Here is a 22,500-nt window from a genome sequence, read left to right as displayed (position 1 = left end):
TCAGTATCAAAGTCAATAACACATTTTCTAAAAAAATGCCTCTTTACCCACGTTCTGGCTCTGACCCAACCGCACCAGTTTAGTTCATGGGACAAATCAGAACGATTAGAATGGGTTTGCAGTCTTGAAATCAGCGGGGAGCTACTCAGATCCGGCCACATAGCGGAAAATAAACAAACATCTGTTCGGCCGGGTAGCCAGGCGTAACCATAACGACACGGCAGGAATTGCAGGATGCTTCACAGTGGACATTTTAATAGGGACATTCCTGCATTCCCCAAGGGTCACCATCTGATGGACCTCTGACTTTATGGTTTAGCCAATAAGAGGTCAAACATTGACACCCTATGGGCGCCACTAGGATGCCAGTCGTTTCCCCTTCTTTTTGGATGTGTTTGTTTAGGAATACGTTAACATTGTGTGTGTGAGTGTAACGGATGTGAACCGGCTAGCTTAGTTAGCGGTGGTGCTGGTGTAACGGATGTGAAACGGCTAGCTTAGTTAGCGGTGGTACGCGCTAAATAGCGTTTCAATCGGTGACGTCATTTGCTCTGAGACCTTGAAGTAGTGGTTCTCTGCAAAGGGACGCGGCTTTTGTGGAGCGATGGGTAACGATGCTTCGTGGGTGTCAGTTGTTTATGTGTGCAGAGGGTCCCTGTTTCGCGCCCGGGTATGGTCGAGGGGACGGTCTAAAGTTATACTGTTACATGTGTTGTAGGAGTTAATACTGCAAAGAAAGTACCAAGCATAAAGGTACATTTACCTGCTTTAAATCCAGTAATCTCAAGAGTAACTTCACTTTGTCTGTGTCCTCTTTCTAGTGCATCAGCTGTAAGTGTGTGTGTGTGTGTGTGTGTGGACTGCATCTGCTAAACATCAAATGCTTGTTCTGCTTCCTGGCAATACCACATCAAGGTAATCTGCATCTGCTTTCCCCTGAACTGTCTGCACCTCGCTGCCTGTCTAATCTCTCTCCTTCCTGTATCACAAACATTTGCATAGTCTACAAAACAAAAAACTGTGTGAGTAGACCATGTTCTGAACACAACAGCAGGGTACGTACAGACAGTGGCAAGGAGTGGAATAATAGCACAAACAGACTGGCACCCAGGCTTCTTTATGAATCAAGGGTTCGTACAGACAGTGGTCGAATTCAAGGTCTGTCCAAGTACTAATATTTATGTTCAAGGACCATCAATTTGTGAAATAGTTCCTATTATGCAATTGTTTGTAGTCGCCACCAGATGGCAGTATATCACCACAGAATCAAAACGACTAACTTACCATTCATTACAACCTCACAAGTTCTTCACAATAATTTGTTGATTCACTACTTATTTCCTACATACATGAGTGGTAAGTCAGTAGTGATGGTGTAATTTGAGTAGTGATGAGCAGAGTGAGGTCCCCTAACGCCTACTGGTGAACATCTATTCACATTACTACACAATTCCAGCTTAATGTCTGTATTGGATTTTTTTATTGGGCATTTGGGAATTTACTTCTTAATAGCTACAAAAAAAAGCATCTTGCTTCCGACCGGCAGCTTTAATGTCGTGAGGAGAACGGCGGGAGGGCTGTGTGAGGGAAAATGGCCCCCAGAACGGCAGCTTTAATGTCGTGAGGAGAACGGCGGGTGGGCTGTGTGAGGGAAAATGGCCCCCAGAACGGCAGCTTTAATGTCGTGAGGCGAACGGCGGGTGGGCTGTGTGAGGGAAAATGGCCCCCAGAACGGCAGCTTTAATGTCGTGAGGAGAACGGCGGGAGGGCTGTGTGAGGGAAAATGGCCCCCAGAATGGCAGCTTTAATGTCGTGAGGAGAACGGCGGGAGGGCTGTGTGAGGGAAAATGGCCCCCAGAACGGCAGCTTTAAGGTCTCGTTTGCCTGCCCCCCGGGTTAAGGTCTCGTTTTCCTCCCCCCTCACGGGTTAAGGTCTCGTTTGCCCCCCTCCCGGGTTAAGGTCTCGTTTGCCCCCCTCCCCCGGGTTAAGGCCTCGTTTGCCCCCTCCCCCTGGGTTAAGGTCTCGTTTCCCCCTCCCCCTGGGTTAAGGCCTCGTTTGCCCCCCCCTCCCGGGTTAAGGTCTCGTTTGCCCCCCCTCCCGGGTTAAGGCCTCGTTTGCCCCCCACCCCTCCTGGGTTAAGGTCTCGTTTGCCCCCTCCTGGGTTAAGGCCTCGTTTGCCCCCCCACCCCTCCTGGGTTAAGGTCTCGCTTGCCCCCTCCTGGGTTAAGGCCTCGTTTGCCCCCTCCTGGGTTAAGGCCTCGTTTGCCCCCTCCTGGGTTAAGGCCTCGTTTGCCCCCCCACCCCTCCTGGGTTAAGGTCTCGCTTGCCCCCTCCTGGGTTAAGGCCTCGTTTGCCCCCTGGGTTAAGGTCTCGTTTGCCCCCTGGGTTAAGGTCTCGTTTGCCCCCTCCTGGGTTAAGGTCTCGTTTGCCCCCTCCTGGGTTAAGGTCTCGTTTGCCCCCTCCTGGGTTAAGGTCTCGTTTGCCCCCTCCTGGGTTAAGGTCTCGTTTGCCCCCTGGGTTAAGGTCTCGTTTGCCCCCTCCTGGGTTAAGGTCTCGTTTGCCCCCTCCTGGGTTAAGGCCTCGTTTGCCCCCCCACCCCTCCTGGGTTAAGGTCTCGTTTGCCCCCTCCTGGGTTAAGGCCTCGTTTGCCCCCCACCCCTCCTGGGTTAAGGCCTCGTTTGCCCCCTCCTGGGTTAAGGCCTCGTTTGCCCCCTCCTGGGTTAAGGTCTCGTTTGCCCCCTCCTGGGTTAAGGTCTCGTTTGCCCCCTCCTGGGTTAAGGCCTCGTTTGCCCCCTCCTGGGTTAAGGCCTCGTTTGCCCCCTCCTGGGTTAAGGTCTCGTTTACCTTCAACTGTAACTACTAACAGTATTTCTACAAGGACCAGGACTAACATGGTACATAAAAGAAAAGAGTATTAAGACAGATATTAAGACAGACATTGAGACAGATATTAAGACAGGTATTAAGACAGGTATTAAGACAGGTATTAAGACAGGTATTAAGACAGGTATTAAGACAGGTATTAAGACAGGTATTAAGACAGATATTAAGACAGATATTAAGACAGATATTAAGACAGATATTAAGACAGATATTAAGACAGATATTAAGACAGGTATTAAGACAGGTATTAAGACAGGTATTAAGACAGGTATTAAGACAGGTATTAAGACAGATATTAAGACAGATATTAAGACAGGTATTAAGACAGGTATTAAGACAGATATTAAGACAGGTATTAAGACAGGTATTAAGACAGGTATTAAGACAGGTATTAAGACAGACATTAAGACAGGTATTAAGACAGGTATTAAGACAGGTATTAAGACAGATATTAAGACAGATATTAAGACAGCTATCTTTGCCCATTTTAAGTTATTGTATTTGAACTAAGCTTTTCAAACCCACTGACCAGTTCGTTCATATGCCTCATGCCTTCATAGGAAGGTCATGTGTCCAACTAACTGCCAAACTCACTCAGTTACATTCCTGTTAGGATTTAAATCGTCCAATTAAGTCGTTTTAAAATCATATGACTGAGAAGAGAGGGATGAAAGCATGTCAGCGAAGCTAATTCCCCCCCATTTAACCGTATATTTCTAAGAGAAGGGTGAGAGAGAGGCGCCCGTCTAGGGTCTTTACAGCAGTGGTAAAAATAGTCTGTGGGAACAGGCTGGTATTCAGACCAGGTCAGTGAATGTGATCACACATCAAAGTAATGAGAAGCTACAAGTCACTGGCTACCATAGAGACAGACTGGACATCTCTCTCATATCTCTCTCTGTGTCTCTCTCTCTCTCTCTCTGTGTCTGTCTCTCTGTGTCTGTCTCTCTGTGCCTGTCTCTCTCTGTGTCTCTCTCTCTCTGTGTCTCTCTCTCTCTCTGTGTCTCTCTCTCTCTGTGTCTCTCTCTCTCTGTGTCTCTCTCTCTGTGTGTCTCTCTCTCTGTGTGTCTCTCTCTCTCTCTCTCTCTTGTCACAGTAACACTATCAACAAAAGGTCAGTAAGTGATGTAGGAAAAGAGTCTCAATCTGGCTGTATCATCTGTAAAGAACAAGGCCATTCACACTTTGAATCAATAGGCAGTTTGTGTGTGTGCACGTCTCCTCACCATGATGACCAGTAGAATGTTCTGGAAGTCGTTCCTTAAGCCCAGAGTGTAGCAGCAGAACAGAGCAAAGTTCCCTTCCAGTAGCTGAGAGAGAGAGACGGAGAGAGACACGCTCAGTTAGACCCTACACACACACACACACACACACACACACACACCTCAGACCGAGCGTATAGGCTCGCTGGCTGGAGACTCTTTAACACGAGGAACAGCGTACCCCAGAGACCATATAAATAAACACACAGAGCTGAATGGTGGCAGACAGCCTTTCCAAGTATTGGAGTATATTGAATGTTAGCTTTATGGTTGAGCTAACTTTACGGGTAGGAGACATTTATGGTCACAAACTACGATATTATTTAAAGGCCAGATGATATTTATAAATACAAGACACGCTTCCTCTTTCCACCAGGAAGTGGATACTAATGATGATGTGTAGTCTTTGGTGAGTGGGCGTACAAGTTACTGTGGTGTGTGTGTGTGTGTGTGTGTGTGTGTGTGTGTGTGTGTGTGTGTGTGTGTGTGTGTGTGTGTGTGTGTCTGTGTGTGTGTGTGTGTGTGTGTGTGTGTGTGTGTGTGTGTGTGTGTGTGTGTGTGTGTGTGTGTGTGTGTGTGTGTGTGTGTGTGTGTGTGTGTGTGTGTGTGTGTGTGTGTGTGTGTGTGTGTGTGTGTGTGTGTGTGTGTGTGTGTGTGTGTGTGTGTGTGTGTGTGTGTGTGTGTGTGTGTGTGTGTGTGTGTGTGTGTGTGTGTGTGTGTGTGTGTGTGTGTGTGTGTGTGTGTGTGTGTGTGTGTGTGTGTGTGTGTGTGTGTGTGTGTGTGTGTGTGTGTGTGTGTGTGTGTGTGTGTGTGTGTGTGTGTGTGTGTGTGTGTGTGTGTGTGTACAAACACACTAAGCTACCCTAGGGTGGCAGGGTAGCCAGAGGGTAACAGGGTAGCCAAGTGGTTAGAGCGTTGGACTAGTAACCGGAAGGTTGCGAGTTCAAACCCCCAAGCTGACAAAGTACAAATCTGTCGTTCTGCCCCTGAACAGGCAGTTAACCCACTGTTCCCAGGCCGTCATTGAAAATAAGAATTACCTGACTTGCCTGGTTAAATAAAGGTAAAATAATAAAGTACAGTATGTGGACACCACTTCATTCATTCACTCGTTGCTGACAAGTGTAAATCAGGCTTGCAATCTTGATAAATAAATAGAGAGAGAGAGCGATATACTGTATATAGTCACCATGAAAGCCAGTGAAGTGAAGAGGAAGCCCATCACCAGCTTGACGTAAGGTCCATGACCCATCACCAGCCTGATACCCTGCCAGAACGACATGCGCTCTGACCGGGGGCGAGACGACTCTGGAGGGAGGGAGGGAGGGAGGGAGGGAGGGAGGTTACGTTGTAAGAAAACAAAAGATAACCTATATATGTCAAATGTGTTTAAACTTCAGGATCCATCTCATGAGAGAAGGTGAGAGTTGAATTTAATGACGATGATTAGAATAGACATTTCTAAAATAATTTTAATGGATATTAGGAGAATCAGATCTAGGAGGATGAATGACACACACACACACACACACACACACACACACACACACACACACACACACACACCACAAAATAACTATTATACAATAGATTCAGTTCTTTCAGAACTTCTCATAACGGAGGTCAAATCAGCAGTTGACAAGTATGTTTCCTACGAGCCCATCTATTAGAGCATCAAGCCCCCGTGGTCAAAGCCCATCTGTTAGAGCATCAAGCCACCGTGGTCACAGCCCATCTGTTAGAGCATCAAGCCACCGTGGTCACAGCCCATCTATTAGAGCATCAAGCCACCGTGGTCACAACCCATCTATTAGAGCGTCAAGCCCCCGTGGTCACAGCCCATCTGTTAGAGCATCAAGCCCCCGTGGTCACAGCCCATCTGTTAGAGCATCAAGCCACCGTGGTCACAGCCCATCTGTTAGAGCATCAAGCCACTGTGGTCACAGCCCATCTGTTAGAGCATCAAGCCACCGTGGTCACAGCCCATCTGTTAGAGCATCAAGCCCCCGTGGTCACAGCCCATCTGTTAGAGCATCAAGCCACCGTGGTCACAGCCCATCTATTAGAGCATCAAGCCCCCGTGGTCACAGCCCATCTGTTAGAGCGTCAAGCCCCCGTGGTCACAGCCCATCTATTAGAGCATCAAGCCACCGTGGTCACAGCCCATCTGTTAGAGCATCAAGCCCCCGTGGTCACAGCCCATCTGTTAGAGCATCAAGCCCCCGTGGTCACAGCCCATCTGTTAGAGCGTCAAGCCCCCGTGGTCACAGCCCATCTGTTAGAGCAACAAGCCCCCCGTGGTCACAGCCCATCTGTTAGAGCGTCAAGCCCCCGTGGTCACAGCCCATCTGTTAGAGCATCAAGCCACCGTGGTCACAGCCCATCTGTTAGAGCATCAAGCCCCCCGTGGTCACAGCCCATCTGTTAGAGCGTCAAGCCCCCGTGGTCACAGCCCATCTGTTAGAGCATCAAGCCACCGTGGTCACAGCTCATCTGTTAGAGCATCAAGCCCCCCGTGGTCACAGCCCATCTGTTAGAGCGTCAAGCCCCCGTGGTCACAGCCCATCTGTTAGAGCATCAAGCCCCCCGTGGTCACAGCCCATCTGTTAGAGCATCAAGCCACCGTGGTCACAGCCCATCTATTAGAGCATCAAGCCCCCGTGGTCACAGCCCATCTGTTAGAGCATCAATCCACCGTGGTCACAGCCCATCTGTTAGAGCATCAAGCCCCCCGTGGTCACAGCCCATCTGTTAGAGCATCAAGCCACCGTGGTCACAGCCCATCTGTTAGAGCATCAAGCCCCGTGGTCACAGCCCATCTGTTAGAGCATCAAGCCCCCGTGGTCACAGCCCATCTGTTAGAGCATCAAGCCCCGTGGTCACAGCCCATCTGTTAGAGCATCAAGCCCCGTGGTCACAGCCCATCTGTTAGAGCATCAAGCCACCGTGGTCACAGCCCATCTGTTAGAGCATCAAGCCCCCCGTGGTCACAGCCCATCTGTTAGAGCATCAAGCCCCCGTGGTCACAGCCCATCTGTTAGAGCATCAAGCCACCGTGGTCACAGCCCATCTGTTAGAGCATCAAGCCCCCGTGGTCACAGCCCATCTATTAGAGCATCAAGCCACCGTGGTCACAGCCCATCTGTTAAAGCGTCAAGCCACTGTGGTCACAGCCCATCTATTAGAGCATCAAGCCACCGTGGTCACAGCCCATCTATTAGAGCATCAAGCCACCGTGGTCACAGCCCATCTGTTAGAGCGTCAAGCCACCGTGGTCACAGCCCATCTGTTAGAGCATCAAGCCCCCGTGGTCACAGCCCATCTGTTAGAGCATCAAGCCACCGTGGTCACAGCCCATCTGTTAGAGCATCAAGCCCCCGTGGTCACAGCCCATCTATTAGAGCATCAAGCCACCGTGGTCACAGCCCATCTGTTAGAGCATCAAGCCCCCGTGGTCACAGCCCATCTGTTAGAGCATCAAGCCACCGTGGTCACAGCCCATCTGTTAGAGCATCAAGCCACCGTGGTCACAGCCCATCTATTAGAGCATCAAGCCACCGTGGTCACAGCCCATCTGTTAGAGCATCAAGCCCCCGTGGTCACAGCCCATCTGTTAGAGCATCAAGCCCCCGTGGTCACAGCCCATCTGTTAGAGCATCAAGCCCCCGTGGTCACAGCCCATCTGTTAGAGCGTCAAGCCCCCGTGGTCACAGCCCATCTGTTAGAGCATCAAGCCACCGTGGTCACAGCCCATCTGTTAGAGCATCAAGCCCCGTGGTCACAGCCCATCTGTTAGAGCATCAAGCCACCGTGGTCACAGCCCATCTGTTAGAGCATCAAGCCCCGTGGTCACAGCCCATCTGTTAGAGCGTCAAGCCACCATGGTCACAGCCCATCTGTTAGAGCATCAAGCCCCCGTGGTCACAGCCCATCTGTTAGAGCATCAAGCCACCGTGGTCACAGCCCATCTGTTAGAGCATCAAGCCCCCGTGGTCACAGCCCATCTGTTAGAGCATCAAGCCCCCGTGGTCACAGCCCATCTGTTAGAGCATCAAGCCCCCGTGGTCACAGCCCATCTGTTAGAGCATCAAGCCACCGTGGTCACAGCCCATCTATTAGAGCATCAAGCCACCGTGGTCACAGCCCATCTGTTAGAGCGTCAAGCCACCGTGGTCACAGCCCATCTGTTAGAGCGTCAAGCCACCGTGGTCACAGCCCATCTGTTAGAGCATCAATCCACCGTGGTCACAGCCCATCTGTTAGAGCATCAAGCCAACGTGGTCACAGCCCATCTGTTAGAGCATCAAGCCCCCGTGGTCACAGCCCATCTGTTAGAGCATCAAGCCACCGTGGTCACAGCCCATCTGTTAGAGCATCAAGCCCCCGTGGTCACAGCCCATCTGTTAGAGCATCAAGCCCCGTGGTCACAGCCCATCTGTTAGAGCATCAAGCCCCGTGGTCACAGCCCATCTGTTAGAGCATCAAGCCCCCGTGGTCACAGCCCATCTATTAGAGCATCAAGCCACCGTGGTCACAGCCCATCTGTTAGAGCATCAAGCCACCGTGGTCACAGCCCATCTGTTAGAGCATCAAGCCACCGTGGTCACAGCCCATCTGTTAGAGCATCAATCCACCGTGGTCACAGCCCATCTGTTAGAGCATCAAGCCAACGTGGTCACAGCCCATCTGTTAGAGCATCAAGCCCCCGTGGTCACAGCCCATCTGTTAGAGCATCAAGCCACCGTGGTCACAGCCCATCTGTTAGAGCATCAAGCCCCCGTGGTCACAGCCCATCTGTTAGAGCATCAAGCCCCCGTGGTCACAGCCCATCTGTTAGAGCATCAAGCCCCCGTGGTCACAGCCCATCTGTTAGAGCATCAAGCCCCCGTGGTCACAGCCCATCTGTTAGAGCATCAAGCCCCCGTGGTCACAGCCCATCTGTTAGAGCATCAAGCCCCCGTGGTCACAGCCCATCTGTTAGAGCATCAAGCCCCCGTGGTCACAGCCCATCTATTAGAGCATCAAGCCCCCGTGGTCACAGCCCATCTGTTAGAGCATCAAGCCCCCGTGGTCACAGCCCATCTATTAGAGCATCAAGCCACCGTGGTCACAGCCCATCTGTTAGAGCATCAAGCCACCGTGGTCACAGCCCATCTGTTAGAGCATCAATATATTTTTGGTCACAGCCCATCTGTTAGAGCATCAAGCCCCCGTGGTCACAGCCCATCTGTTAGAGCATCAAGCCCCCGTGGTCACAGCCCATCTGTTAGAGCATCAAGCCCCCCGTGGTCACAGCCCATCTGTTAGAGCATCAAGCCACCGTGGTCACAGCCCATCTGTTAGAGCATCAAGCCCCCCGTGGTCACAGCCCATCTGTTAGAGCATCAAGCCCCCCGTGGTCACAGCCCATCGGGCCATAGTCACATGAGACAGATAAACCGTGTACCGCGTCATCACACCACACTGTCGATCTCAATAACATCTAGAAAAGGGAGTGGGGGCTTGTTTAGAAGAATGTCAGGCCATTGGGGAATTCCCACGAGCTCATCATTATATATATATATATTATATAATAGGAACATGGAGCGTTAACGACCCAAAGTTAACACATTAAATATATTTTTTATAAAAGAGGGGGTTTGTTGATTTGAGGGCTGGGTAGATGAAATGGTCACCCTGCGTTACCTTTCTTCTCCTTGACTCCGAAGAACAGCACCACGGCACAGAGCACGTAGATGGAACAGATGACACCGGAGGCTATATTGTAGGCCGTTTTCTGTGACAGTAGAGAGGGACGGCAGCTTAGAGGACTGTAGTAATAACCGTAGTAGTAAAAACACAAACAAAATTATATGCAAAAGACTAGCATTGTCGCAAACATTTCCTGGAGTAGAGAGACAGCAGGTTAGTAGACTACAGCACAGTAAACAGAGATAACAGCCAATAGGAGGTCAGTAGACTATAGGACAGTAAACAGAGATAACAGCCAATAGGAGGTCAGTAGACTTTAGGACAGTAAACAGAGATAACAGCCAATAGGAGGTTAGTAGACTATAGGACAGTAAACAGAGATAACAGCCAATAGGAGGTTAGTAGACTATAGGACAGTAAACAGAGATAACAGCCAATAGGAGGTTAGTAGACTATAGGACAGTAAACAGAGATAACAGCCAATAGGAGGTTAGTAGACTATAGGACAGTAAACAGAGATAACAGCCAATAGGAGGTTAGTAGACTATAGGACAGTAAACAGAGATAACAGCCAATAGGAGGTTAGTAGACTATAGGACAGTAAACAGAGATAACAGCCAATAGGAGGTTAGTAGACTATAGGACAGTAAACAGAGATAACAGCCAATAGGAGGGAGAGACAGCAGGTTAGTAGACTACAGAACAGTAAACAGAGATAACAGCCAATAGGAGGTTAGTAGACTACAGAACAGTAAACAGAGATAACAGCCAATGGGAGGTCAGTAGACTATAGGACAGTAAACAGACATAACAGCCAATAGGAGGGAGAGACAGAAGGTTAGTAGACTACAGAACAGTAAACAGAGAGAACAGCCAATAGGAGGTCAGTAGACTATCGGACAGTAAACACAGAGAACAGCCAATAGGAGGTCAGTAGACTATAGGACAGTAAACACAGAGAACAGCCAATAGGAGGTCAGTAGACTATAGGACAGTAAACACAGAGAACAGCCAATAGGAGGTCAGTAGACTATAGGACAGTAAACACACTGGTTTTAAGGTCTCTGTACTGTAAAACATACAGAATGCAGCAGGGTACTGACCAAGACCAGACAGAGAACACATTACACTGGTTTTAAGGTCTCTGTACTGTAAAACATACAGAATGCAGCAGGGTACTGACCAAGACCAGACAGAGAACACATTACACTGGTTTTAAGGTCTCTGTACCGGCTGCCTGTTAGTTTTAGAATTAATTTAAACTACCTCAAAGCCTAGGGACCAAGAGGCCTGGAGAGACAGCCTTTAGTTACTATGCCCCCAGCCTCTGGAATAGCCAACCAGAGAACCCGAGGGGGGCTGAAACTGTGGACATATTTAACTGTTTGTTGAGTAGTGAATATTTAATCTTATTTTCATTGCATTTCGTTAGTTTCGTTAGTCCCCCTGTAAAGCACATTGTGTTGCCTTCCATGTCTGAAATGTGCTGTATAAATAAAGTTAGATTTGATAGGATACGTGTGTGTGTGTGTGTGTGTGTGTGTGTGTGTGTGTGTGTGTGTGTGTGTGTGTGTGTGTGTGTGTGTGTGTGTGTACCGTCTGGTCCAGGGTGATGACAGTGGTGATCGTGGCGTTGACTTCCTGTTCCAGCAGCAGGGAGGAGTTTAATCGGTCGGCCGTGACATTGTCACCGGGCGTGGGGATACAGGGGGCGTTGGCCATGCCCACAATCTGACCCTGGACGGCTGTGCCAATCACAGTACCCAGAACCTCTACCGTCATTCCTGATTGGACGAGAGAAGCATACAGATGAGACAAACCAACCAATGATCATCTTTCCATTCAGTCTGGAGAAAAAAAACAAAAAAACACAATGATCCTCTTGTTGGTCCTCTGTAGCTCAGTTGATAGAGCACGATGTTTGTAAACCCCAGGATAGTGGGTTCAAATCCTGGGACCACCCATAAGTAAAACGTACCCACGCATGACTAATTAGCTTATATTAATGTATTTATATATTATTGATTGAGGTGACTGTGGCTGCATCACATCTGACTGTGAGTGGGCGGCACACGTTTGGCCCAGCGTCGTCCGGGTTTGGCCGGGGGGAGGCCGTCATTGTAAATAATCATTTGTAACGCCTAGTTAAATGAAAAAAAGTCTCCATTGTGTCCTAATATCTAAACTACTATTCGTAATAGGCTCCATTTATCAATAACTTAATAACTTAACTTAATGTGAAGTGGCCGCTTTATTAGGTACACCCATCTAGAACTTGGTCAGACCCCCCTCCCTCCCCTGACCCTTTGCCTCCAGAACAGCCTGAATTCTTCAGGGCATGGGTTGTACAAGGTGTGGCGTTCAAACGTTGTTCAACTGGTATCACAGGACCTAACGTGTGCCAGGAAAACTTTCTCCACACCATTACACCACCGGCCTGTACCGTTGACACCAGGTAGGATGGAGGCCATGGACTCATTGCTGCTTACTCCAAACCCTGACTCTGCCATCAGCATGAACCGGAACCGGGATTCGTCTGACCAGACAATGTTTTCCCACTCCTCAATTCTCCAGTGTTGGTGATGGCTTGCCCGCTGTAGCTCAGTTGGTAGAGCATGGCGCTTGTAACGCCAGGGTAGTGGGTTCGATCCCCGGGACCACCCATACTTAGAATGTATGCACACATGACTGTAAGTCGCTTTGGATAAAAGCGTCTGCTAAATGGCATATATTATTATATTATAGTAGCGTGCCCGCTGGAGTAGCGTGCCCGCTGGAGTAGCGTGCCCGCTGGAGTAGAGTGCCCGCTGGAGTAGAGTGTCCGCTGGAGTAGCGTGCCCGCTGGAGTAGAGTGCCCGCTGGAGTAGAGTGCCCCGCTGGAGTAGCGTGCCTGCTGGAGTAGAGTGCCCGCTGGAGTAGCGTGCCCGCTGGAGTAGAGTGCCCGCTGGAGTAGAGTGCCCGCTGGAGTAGAGTGCCCGCTGGAGTAGAGTGCCCGCTGGAGTAGAGTGCCCGCTGGAGTAGCGTGCCCGCTGGAGTAGCGTGCCCACTGGAGTAGAGTGCCCACTGGAGTAGCGTGCCCACTGGAGTAGAGTGCCCACTGGAGTAGAGTGCCCACTGGAGTAGAGTGCCCACTGGAGTAGCGTGCCCGCTGGAGTAGAGTGCCCACTGGAGTAGCGTGCCCACTGGAGTAGCGTGCCCGCTGGAGTAGAGTGCCCGCTGGAGTAGAGTGCCCGCTGGAGTAGCGTGCCCGCTGGAGTAGAGTGCACGCTGGAGTAGAGTGCCCGCTGGAGTAGCGTGCCCACTGGAGTAGAGTGCCCGCTGGAGTAGAGTGCCCGCTGGAGTAGCGTGCCCGCTGGAGTAGCGTGCCCGCTGGAGTAGCGTGCCCACTGGAGTAGCGTGCCCACTGGAGTAGCGTGCCCACTGGAGTAGAGTGCCCACTGGAGTAGAGTGCCCACTGGAGTAGCGTGCCCACTGGAGTAGAGTGCCCACTGGAGTAGCGTGCCCACTGGAGTAGCGTGCCCACTGGAGTAGCGTAACCGCTGGAGTAGAGTGCCCGCTGGAGTAGCGTGCCCGCTGGAGTAGAGTGCCCGCTGGAGTAGAGTGCCCGCTGGAGTAGCGTGCCCGCTGGAGTAGAGTGCCCACTGGAGTAGAGTGCCCACTGGAGTAGAGTGCCCGCTGGAGTAGCGTGCCCGCTGGAGTAGAGTGCCCGCTGGAGTAGAGTGCCCGCTGGAGTAGCGTGCCCGCTGGAGTAGCGTGCCCGCTGGAGTAGCGTGCCCGCTGGAGTAGAGTGCCCACTGGAGTAGAGTGCCCACTGGAGTAGAGTGCCCACTGGAGTAGAGTGCCCACTGGAGTAGAGTGCCCACTGGAGTAGAGTGCCCGCTGGAGTAGAGTGCCCGCTGGAGTAGAGTGCCCACTGGAGTAGAGTGCCCACTGGAGTAGAGTGCCCACTGGAGTAGAGTGCCCGCTGGAGTAGAGTGCCCGCTGGAGTAGAGTGCCCGCTGGAGTAGAGTGCCCGCTGGAGTAGAGTGCCCGCTGGAGTAGCGTGCCCGCTGGAGTAGAGTGCCCGCTGGAGTAGCGTGCCCACTGGAGTAGAGTGCCCACTGGAGTAGAGTGCCCCCTGGAGTAGAGTGCCCCCTGGAGTAGAGTGCCCGCTGGAGTAGCGTGCCCGCTGGAGTAGAGTGCCCGCTGGAGTAGCGTGCCCACTGGAGTAGAGTGCCCGCTGGAGTAGCGTGCCCGCTGGAGTAGCGTGCCCGCTGGAGTAGAGTGCCCGCTGGAGTAGAGTGCCCGCTGGAGTAGAGTGCCCACTGGAGTAGCGTGCCCGCTGGAGTAGCGTGCCCGCTGGAGTAGAGTGCCCCCTGGAGTAGAGTGCCCGCTGGAGTAGCGTGCCCGCTGGAGTAGAGTGCCCGCTGGAGTAGCGTGCCCACTGGAGTAGAGTGCCCCCTGGAGTAGAGTGCCCGCTGGAGTAGCGTGCCCGCTGGAGTAGAGTGCCCGCTGGAGTAGCGTGCCCGCTGGAGTAGAGTGCCCGCTGGAGTAGCGTGCCCGCTGGAGTAGAGTGCCCGCTGGAGTAGAGTGCCCGCTGGAGTAGAGTGCCCGCTGGAGTAGCGTGCCCACTGGAGTAGAGTGCCCACTGGAGTAGCGTGCCCACTGGAGTAGAGTGCCCACTGGAGTAGCGTGCCCGCTGGAGTAGCGTGCCCGCTGGAGTAGAGTGCCCGCTGGAGTAGCGTGCCAACTGGAGTAGAGTGCCCACTGGAGTAGCGTGCCCACTGGAGTAGCGTGCCCGCTGGAGTAGAGTGCCCGCTGGAGTAGAGTGCCCGCTGGAGTAGCGTGCCCACTGGAGTAGAGTGCCCACTGGAGTAGCGTGCCCACTGGAGTAGAGTGCCCGCTGGAGTAGCGTGCCCACTGGAGTAGAGTGCCCACTGGAGTAGCGTGCCCGCTGGAGTAGCGTGCCCACTGGAGTAGAGTGCCCGCTGGAGTAGCGTGCCCACTGGAGTAGAGTGCCCACTGGAGTAGCGTGCCCGCTGGAGTAGCGTGCCCGCTGGAGTAGAGTGCCCACTGGAGTAGCGTGCCCGCTGGAGTAGAGTGCCCACTGGAGTAGCGTGCCCACTGGAGTAGAGTGCCCACTGGAGTAGAGTGCCCGCTGGAGTAGAGTGCCCACTGGAGTAGAGTGCCCACTGGAGTAGAGTGCCCACTGGAGTAGAGTGCCCACTGGAGTAGCGTGCCCACTGGAGTAGAGTGCCCACTGGAGTAGCGTGCCCACTGGAGTAGAGTGCCCACTGGAGTAGAGTGCCCACTGGAGTAGCGTGCCCGCTGGAGTAGCGTGCCCACTGGAGTAGCGTGCCCACTGGAGTAGAGTGCCCACTGGAGTAGAGTGCCCACTGGAGTAGCGTGCCCACTGGAGTAGCGTGCCCACTGGAGTAGAGTGCCCGCTGGAGTAGAGTGCCCGCTGGAGTAGAGTGCCCACTGGAGTAGAGTGCCCGCTGGAGTAGCGTGCCCACTGGAGTAGCGTGCCCGCTGGAGTAGAGTGCCCACTGGAGTAGAGTGCCCACTGGAGTAGAGTGCCCGCTGGAGTAGCGTGCCCGCTGGAGTAGCGTGCCCACTGGAGTAGAGTGCCCACTGGAGTAGCGTGCCCACTGGAGTAGCGTGCCCACTGGAGTAGCGTGCCCGCTGGAGTAGAGTGCCCGCTGGAGTAGCGTGCCCGCTGGAGTAGCGTGCCCGCTGGAGTAGCGTGCCCGCTGGAGTAGCGTGCCCGCTGGAGTAGCGTGCCCACTGGAGTAGCGTGCCCACTGGAGTAGCGTGCCCACTGGAGTAGCGTGCCCACTGGAGTAGCGTGCCCGCGTGACCCCGGTGTGGTCGTCTGCTGCAAACAGCCCCTCCGTGACGAGGATCGACGGGTTTGTGGGTTCCGAGATGCCGTCCTGCACCGTTATTTGTCTGTTTGCGGTCCTTCTGTGAGCTTGGACGACTCTTGCCATTCTCCTTTGACCTTTGACCTCTGTCATCAACGCCCCACTGCCGCTGACTGGATGTTTGTCATTTACTATTCTCGGTAAACCCGAGACACTGTCGTCCGGTAGGGTAGTGTAGGGTAGTGACGTCAGCTAGTGTAGGGTAGTGACGTCAGGTAGTGTAGGGTAGTGTAGGGTAGTGTAGGTTAGTGTAGGTTAGTGTAGGGTAGTGTAGGTTAGTGTAGGGTAGTGTAGGGTAGTGTAGGGTAGTGTAGGGTAGTGTAGGGTAGTGTAGGTTAGTGTAGGGTAGTGTAGGTTAGTGTAGGTTAGTGTAGGGTAGTGTAGGGTAGTGTAGGGTAGTGTAGGTTAGTGTAGGGTAGTGTAGGGTAGTGTAGGGTAGTGACGTCAGGTAGTGCAGGGTAGTGTAGGGTAGTGTAGGGTAGTGTAGGTTAGTGTAGGGTAGTGTAGGGTAGTGTAGGGTAGTGTAGGGTAGTGTAGGGTAGTGTAGGTTAGTGTAGGGTAGTGTAGGGTAGTACAGGGTAGTGACGTCAGGTAGTGTAGTTCAGGGTAGGGTAGTGCAGGGTAGTGTAGGGTAGTGTAGGGTAGTGTAGGGTAGTGCAGGGTAGTGCAGGGTAGTGCAGGGTAGTGCAGGGTAGTGTAGGGTAGTGCAGGGTAGTGTAGGGTAGTGCAGGGTAGTGCAGGGTAGTGCAGGGTAGTGTAGGGTAGTGTAGGGTAGTGCAGGGTAGTGTAGGGTAGTGCAGGGTAGTGCAGGGTAGTGCAGGGTAGTGTAGGGTAGTGTAGGGTAGTGTAGGGTAGTGCAGGGTAGTGCAGGGTAGTGTAGGGTAGTGTAGGGTAGTGCAGGGTAGTGCAGGGTAGTGCAGGGTAGTTCAGGGTAGTGCAGGGTAGTGCAGGGTAGTGTAGGGTAGTGTAGGGTAGTGCAGGGTAGTTCAGGGTAGTGTAGGGTAGTGTAGGGTAGTGTAGGGTAGTGCAGGGTAGTGCAGGGTAGTGTAGGGTAGTGTAGGGTAGTGATGATGGGTAGTGTAGGGTAGTGTAGGGTAGTGTAGGGTAGTGCAGGGTAGTGCAGGGTAGTGTAGGGTAGTGTAGGGTAGTGCAGGGTAGTGTAGAGTAGTGTAGGGTAGTGTAGGGTAGTGCAGGGTAGTGTAGAGTAGTGTAGGGTAGTTCAGGGTAGTGTAGGGTAGTTCAGGGTAGTGTAGGGTAGTGTAGGGTAGTGAGGTCAGGTAGTGCAGGGTAGAGTAGGGTAGTGTAGAGTAGTGTAGGGTAGTGTAGGGTAGTGCAGCGTAGTGTAGAGTAGTGTAGGGTAGTTCAGGGTAGTGTAGGGTAGTTCAGGGTAGTGTAGAGTAGTGTAGGGTAGTGTAGGGTAGTGCAGGGTAGTGTAGAGTAGTGTAGGGTAGTTCAGGGTAGTGTAGGGTAGTTCAGGGTAGTGTAGGGTAGTGAGGTCAGGTAGTGCAGGGTAGAGTAGGGTAGTGTAGAGTAGTGTAGGGTAGTGTAGGGTAGTGTAGGGTAGTGTAGGGTAGTGCAGGGTAGTGCAGGGTAGTGTAGGGTAGTGCAGGGTAGTGCAGGGTAGTGCAGGGTAGTGTAGGGTAGTGCAGGGTAGTGTAGGGTAGTGTAGGGTAGTGCAGGGTAGTGCAGGGTAGTGTAGGGTAGTGTAGGGTAGTGTAGGGTAGTGCAGGGTAGTGCAGGGTAGTGTAGGGTAGTGCAGGGTAGTGCAGGGTAGTGTAGGGTAGTGCAGGGTAGTGCAGGGTAGTGCAGGGTAGTGCAGGGTAGTGTAGGGTAGTGCAGGGTAGTGTAGGGTAGTGTAGGGTAGTGCAGGGTAGTGCAGGGTAGTGCAGGGTAGTGCAGGGTAGTGTAGGGTAGTGCAGGGTAGTGTAGGGTAGTGTAGGGTAGTGCAGGGTAGTGTAGGGTAGTGTAGGGTAGTGCAGGGTAGTGTAGGGTAGTGCAGGGTAGTGTAGGGTAGTGCAGGGTAGTGTAGGGTAGTGCAGGGTAGTGCAGGGTAGTGTAGGGTAGTGCAGGGTAGTGCAGGGTAGTGCAGGGTAGTGCAGGGTAGTGCAGCAGGGTAGTGTAGGGTAGTGTAGGGTAGTGCAGGGTAGTGCAGGGTAGTGTAGGGTAGTGCAGGGTAGTGTAGGGTAGTGTAGGGTAGTGCAGGGTAGTGTAGGGTAGTGCAGGGTAGTGCAGGGTAGTGCAGGGTAGTGTAGGGTAATGCAGGGTAGTGTAGGGTAGTGTAGGGTAGTGCAGGGTAGTGTAGGGTAGTGCAGGGTAGTGCAGGGTAGTGCAGGGTAGTGCAGGGTAGTGTAGGGTAGTGCAGGGTAGTGTAGGGTAGTGCAGGGTAGTGTAGGGTAGTGTAGGGTAGTGCAGGGTAGTGTAGGGTAGTGTAGGGTAGTGCAGGGTAGTGTAGGGTAGTGTAGGGTAGTGCAGGGTAGTGCAGGGTAGTGCAGGGTAGTGCAGGGTAGTGCAGGGTAGTGTAGGGTAGTGCAGGGTAGTGCAGGGTAGTGTAGGGTAGTGTAGGGTAGTGCAGGGTAGTGCAGGGTAGTGTAGGGTAGTGCAGGGTAGTGTAGGGTAGTGTAGGGTAGTGCAGGGTAGTGCAGGGTAGTGTAGGGTAGTGCAGGGTAGTGCAGGGTAGTGCAGGGTAGTGCAGGGTAGTGTAGGGTAGTGCAGGGTAGTGTAGGGTAGTGCAGGGTAGTGTAGGGTAGTGTAGGGTAGTGCAGGGTAGTGTAGGGTAGTGTAGGGTAGTGCAGGGTAGTGTAGGGTAGTGCAGGGTAGTGCAGGGTAGTGTAGGGTAATGCAGGGTAGTGTAGGGTAGTGTAGGGTAGTGCAGGGTAGTGTAGGGTAGTGTAGGGTAGTGCAGGGTAGTGTAGGGTAGTGTAGGGTAGTGCAGGGTAGTGTAGGGTAGTGTAGGGTAGTGCAGGGTAGTGCAGGGTAGTGTAGGGTAGTGCAGGGTAGTGCAGGGTAGTGTAGGGTAGTGCAGGGTAGTGCAGGGTAGTGCAGGGTAGTGCAGGGTAGTGTAGGGTAGTGCAGGGTAGTGTAGGGTAGTGCAGGGTAGTGCAGGGTAGTGTAGGGTAGTGCAGGGTAGTGTAGGGTAGTGTAGGGTAGTGCAGGGTAGTGTAGAGTAGTGCAGGGTAGTGCAGGGTAGTGCAGGGTAGTGCAGGGTAGTGATGATGGGTAGTTCAGGGTAGTGTAGTGTAGGGTAGTGTAGGGTAGTGCAGGGTAGTGATGATGGGTAGTTCAGGGTAGTGTAGGGTAGTGTAGGGTAGTGTAGGGTAGTGATGATGGGTAGTGCAGGGTAGTGTAGGGTATTGTAGGGTAGTGTAGGGTAGTTCAGGGTAGTGCAGGGTAGTTCAGGGTAGTGCAGGGTAGTGTAGGGTAGTTCAGGGTAGTGTAGGGTAGTGTAGGGTAGTGTAGGGTAGTTCAGGGTAGTGTAGGGTAGTTCAGGGTAGTGTAGGGTAGTGTAGGGTAGTTCAGGGTAGTGTAGGGTAGTGTAGGGTAGTTCAGGGTAGTGTAGGGTAGTGTAGGGTAGTGTAGGGTAGTTCAGGGTAGTGTAGTGCAGGGTAGTGTAGTGCAGGGTAGTGTAGTGCAGGGTAGTGTAGGGTAGTGTAGTGTAGGGTAGTGTAGAGTAGTGTAGGGTAGTGTAGGGTAGTTCAGGGTAGTGTAGGGTAGTTCAGGGTAGTTCAGGGTAGTGTAGGGTAGTGTAGGGTAGTGTAGGGTAGTGCAGGGTAGTGTAGGGTAGTGTAGGGTAGTGCAGGGTAGTGTAGGGTAGTGCAGGGTAGTGTAGGGTAGTGTAGGGTAGTGTAGGGTAGTGTAGTAGTGACATAAGAGTCCAGGCATAAGACTTACTGTAAGCAGTGGCAGAGTCTCTCTCCTTCTGATCTTCACTGATGAACATGGTCAGAGCTGAGTAGGGCACATGGAAACACTGGAGAGGTAGAGAGGTAGAGAGAGAGAGACAGAGAGAGAGAGAGACAGAGAGAGACAGAGAGAGACAGAGAGAGACAGAGAGAGAGAGAGAGAGAGAGAGAGAGAGACAGAGAGACAGAGAGAGAGAGAGAGAGACAGAGAGACAGAGAGACAGAGAGACAGAGAGACAGAGAGAGAGAGAGAGAGAGAGAGAGAGAGACAGAGAGAGAGAGAGAGATGTAGAGAGAGAGACAGAGAGAGAGAGAGAGAGAGAGACAGAGAGAGAGAGAGAGATGTAGAGAGAGAGACAGAGAGAGAGAGAGAGACAGAGAGAGAGAGAGAGATGTAGAGAGAGAGACAGAGAGAGAGAGAGAGAGAGAGAGAGAGAGAGAGAGACAGAGAGAGATGTAGAGAGAGAGAGATTTAAATGATTGGATTGTACCGGGTTCGTGTTTCTTTATACATGTGGACGTGTAGGATTCCTTTAACTCACCGTCTGAAGGGTCTGGAAGAGGCAGTAGAAGACCAGGTACCAGATGACCCTCCCATCCTCAAACACAGGAACATACCAGATGAGGAAGTAACTGACCACGGCTAGAGGAGTGGAGAACAGGATCCTAAACCGAGAGAGAGAGAGAGAGAGAGAGAGAGAGAGAGAGAGAGAGAGAGAGACAGAGAGAGAGAGACAGAGAGAGAGAGAGACAGAGAGAGAGACAGAGAGAGCGAGAGAGAGACAGAGACAGAGCGAGAGACAGAGACAGAGACAGAGACAGAGACAGAGACAGAGAGAGAGAGAGAGAGAGAGAGAGAGAGAGAGAGAGAGAGAGACAGAGAGAGAGACAGAGAGAGCGAGAGAGAGACAGAGACAGAGCGAGAGACAGAGACAGAGACAGAGACAGAGAGAGAGAGAGAGAGAGAGAGAGAGAGAGAGAGAGAGACAGAGAGAGAGAGAGAGAGAGAGAGAGACAGAGACACAACAGTAAATCAAGCATCCTACATCGTCACGTAATGACTGTGTCCTCTTCACAGACACTGTGGTTATCTCATGAAGTAGCTGTCAAATGACCGAGTGAACAGCATTCAGCCTCTTATTAAATAAACAGCTCCTACCACTGCATGACATTTCACTTGGGAGTCGGTAATAACAGGCTAAGGCCAAGTGATGACTGGAGAGTCAAAAGGCCCAAGTAGTCAAGAGAACACTAATATCTTTCTGTAGGCAAAAAAATAAATTAAATTAAAATTAGGCCTTGATATCTGTGACACATTCAAAAAATAAATTAAATTAAAATTAGGCCTTGATATCTGTGACACATTCAAAAAATAAATTAAATTAAAATTAGGCCTTGATAGCGGTGACACATTCAAAAAATAAACTATTTAATTTCTTCTCCCTGAAAGTATAGATAACCTTGGTGAGATTGGCCTTGTGAGAATGGGTGCATTTCAATAGTCTAAAAAGAAGTGAGCTCATCTCCTCTCCTTCATTATCACATGATCTGATAAAAGGATTAAAAAGGACAGGAAGCCATGTCAGACTACTGAGCTGTCACTCAAAGGCAGTTCTACGGGTGCTTAGCAACAATAAGATGTCACTCAAATCTGTCTGTTATTCCCCACCAGTACAGAGAAAGGCAGTTCTACGGGTGCTTAGCAACAATAAGATGTCACTCAAATCTGTCTGTTTATTCCCTACCAGTACAGAGAAAGGCAGTTCTACGGGTGCTTAGCAACAATAAGATGTCACTCAAATCTGTCTGTTTATTCCCCACCAGTACAGAGAAATGCAGTTCTACGGGTGCTTAGCAACAATAAGATGTCACTCAACTCTGTCTGTTGTATATGGCCACTCCCTGTCCCAGTTACGGACTTTCTGTGGCCTGATCGGCGTGCTCCAACAGAAGAGAGGGGCGTGGACCCGCATCAAGGAGAAAAGGAGTCAGGTTTCCTCAGCAGGAAGTGGCCACATCACATCCGGTTGTTGATTGGCTAAGGAGGATGTGGTGCAAGCCAGCCATATCATCATCATCATCATCATCATCATCAGGTGAGCCACTAGATTATCGCACAAGGACAGGAAATGTCATATCGGACCACAAGACGCCATCATGTGCAAACCTGAACTCCCCAGTGTTTATGACAACAGTTCAGTCATGAGTTTGTGAAGGTGGAGTAGAACACTCCAGAATAAAACATCACATTCCTTCAGAACTTCATTATTTGTTTGGCTACTTCAGGATCAGCCTGTTGGTGGAGATGCCCTAAAGGGGGTTCAGCAAAAGTGCACAAGTGTTTCCTTGTCTTGTCTCCTTTGTTTCATCAGCACTAATACAAAACAAATTAAACCTATTTTGGGACCTAATTCCACATCAAAGAGTAGCTTTGTCTCCCTTGTTTTCGAAAAAGCTATGTGGGCAGATGGAAGCTGAATTTGGTAATAGGAGCTACTTTTAACCTATCAGTGTGTTCTCAGATCAGTGTTGACCTGGGAATGGAAGAAATACCCAAGAGAGTTTGGACAATTGAGATGCAGCCGCCCCATAATGGGTACAGTACAGGACTGAGGAGAGAGTGGGAGAAAGAGAGAGAGAGAGAGTGGGAGAAAGAGAGAGAGAGAGAGGGAGAAAGAGAGAAAGAGAGAGAGAGCAAACACAAATACACCCTACAGAGCCCCAGGACAGCAGCACAATTAGACCCAACCAAATCATGAGAAAACAAAAAGAAAATTACTTGACACATTGGAAAGAATTAACAAAAAAACAGAGCAAACTAGAATGCTATTTGGCCCTAAACAGAGAGTACACAGTGG

General features: G+C 51.5%; 1 protein-coding gene across 1 annotated transcript in view; it reads right to left on the bottom strand.

Annotated features, from left to right (window-relative positions):
• mfsd2ab (MFSD2 lysolipid transporter A, lysophospholipid b) overlaps positions 1–22,500 on the bottom strand; it is a 62,572-nt gene that overhangs the window by 13,297 nt on the left and 26,775 nt on the right. The window contains exons 5-10 of the mRNA XM_052472893.1: positions 20,185–20,308; positions 19,632–19,710; positions 11,434–11,621; positions 9,832–9,922; positions 5,336–5,454; positions 4,111–4,194 (exon numbers count right to left, since the gene is read on the bottom strand). Coding sequence (XP_052328853.1) covers positions 4,111–4,194; positions 5,336–5,454; positions 9,832–9,922; positions 11,434–11,621; positions 19,632–19,710; positions 20,185–20,308 — 685 coding nt within the window. The remainder of the gene's footprint in view (positions 1–4,110; positions 4,195–5,335; positions 5,455–9,831; positions 9,923–11,433; positions 11,622–19,631; positions 19,711–20,184; positions 20,309–22,500) is intronic.

Source organism: Oncorhynchus keta, chromosome 20, assembly GCF_023373465.1.
Source record: "Oncorhynchus keta strain PuntledgeMale-10-30-2019 chromosome 20, Oket_V2, whole genome shotgun sequence".
NCBI classification, from domain to species: domain Eukaryota; kingdom Metazoa; phylum Chordata; class Actinopteri; order Salmoniformes; family Salmonidae; genus Oncorhynchus; species Oncorhynchus keta.
This window is presented reverse-complemented; position numbering and strand designations above follow the sequence as displayed.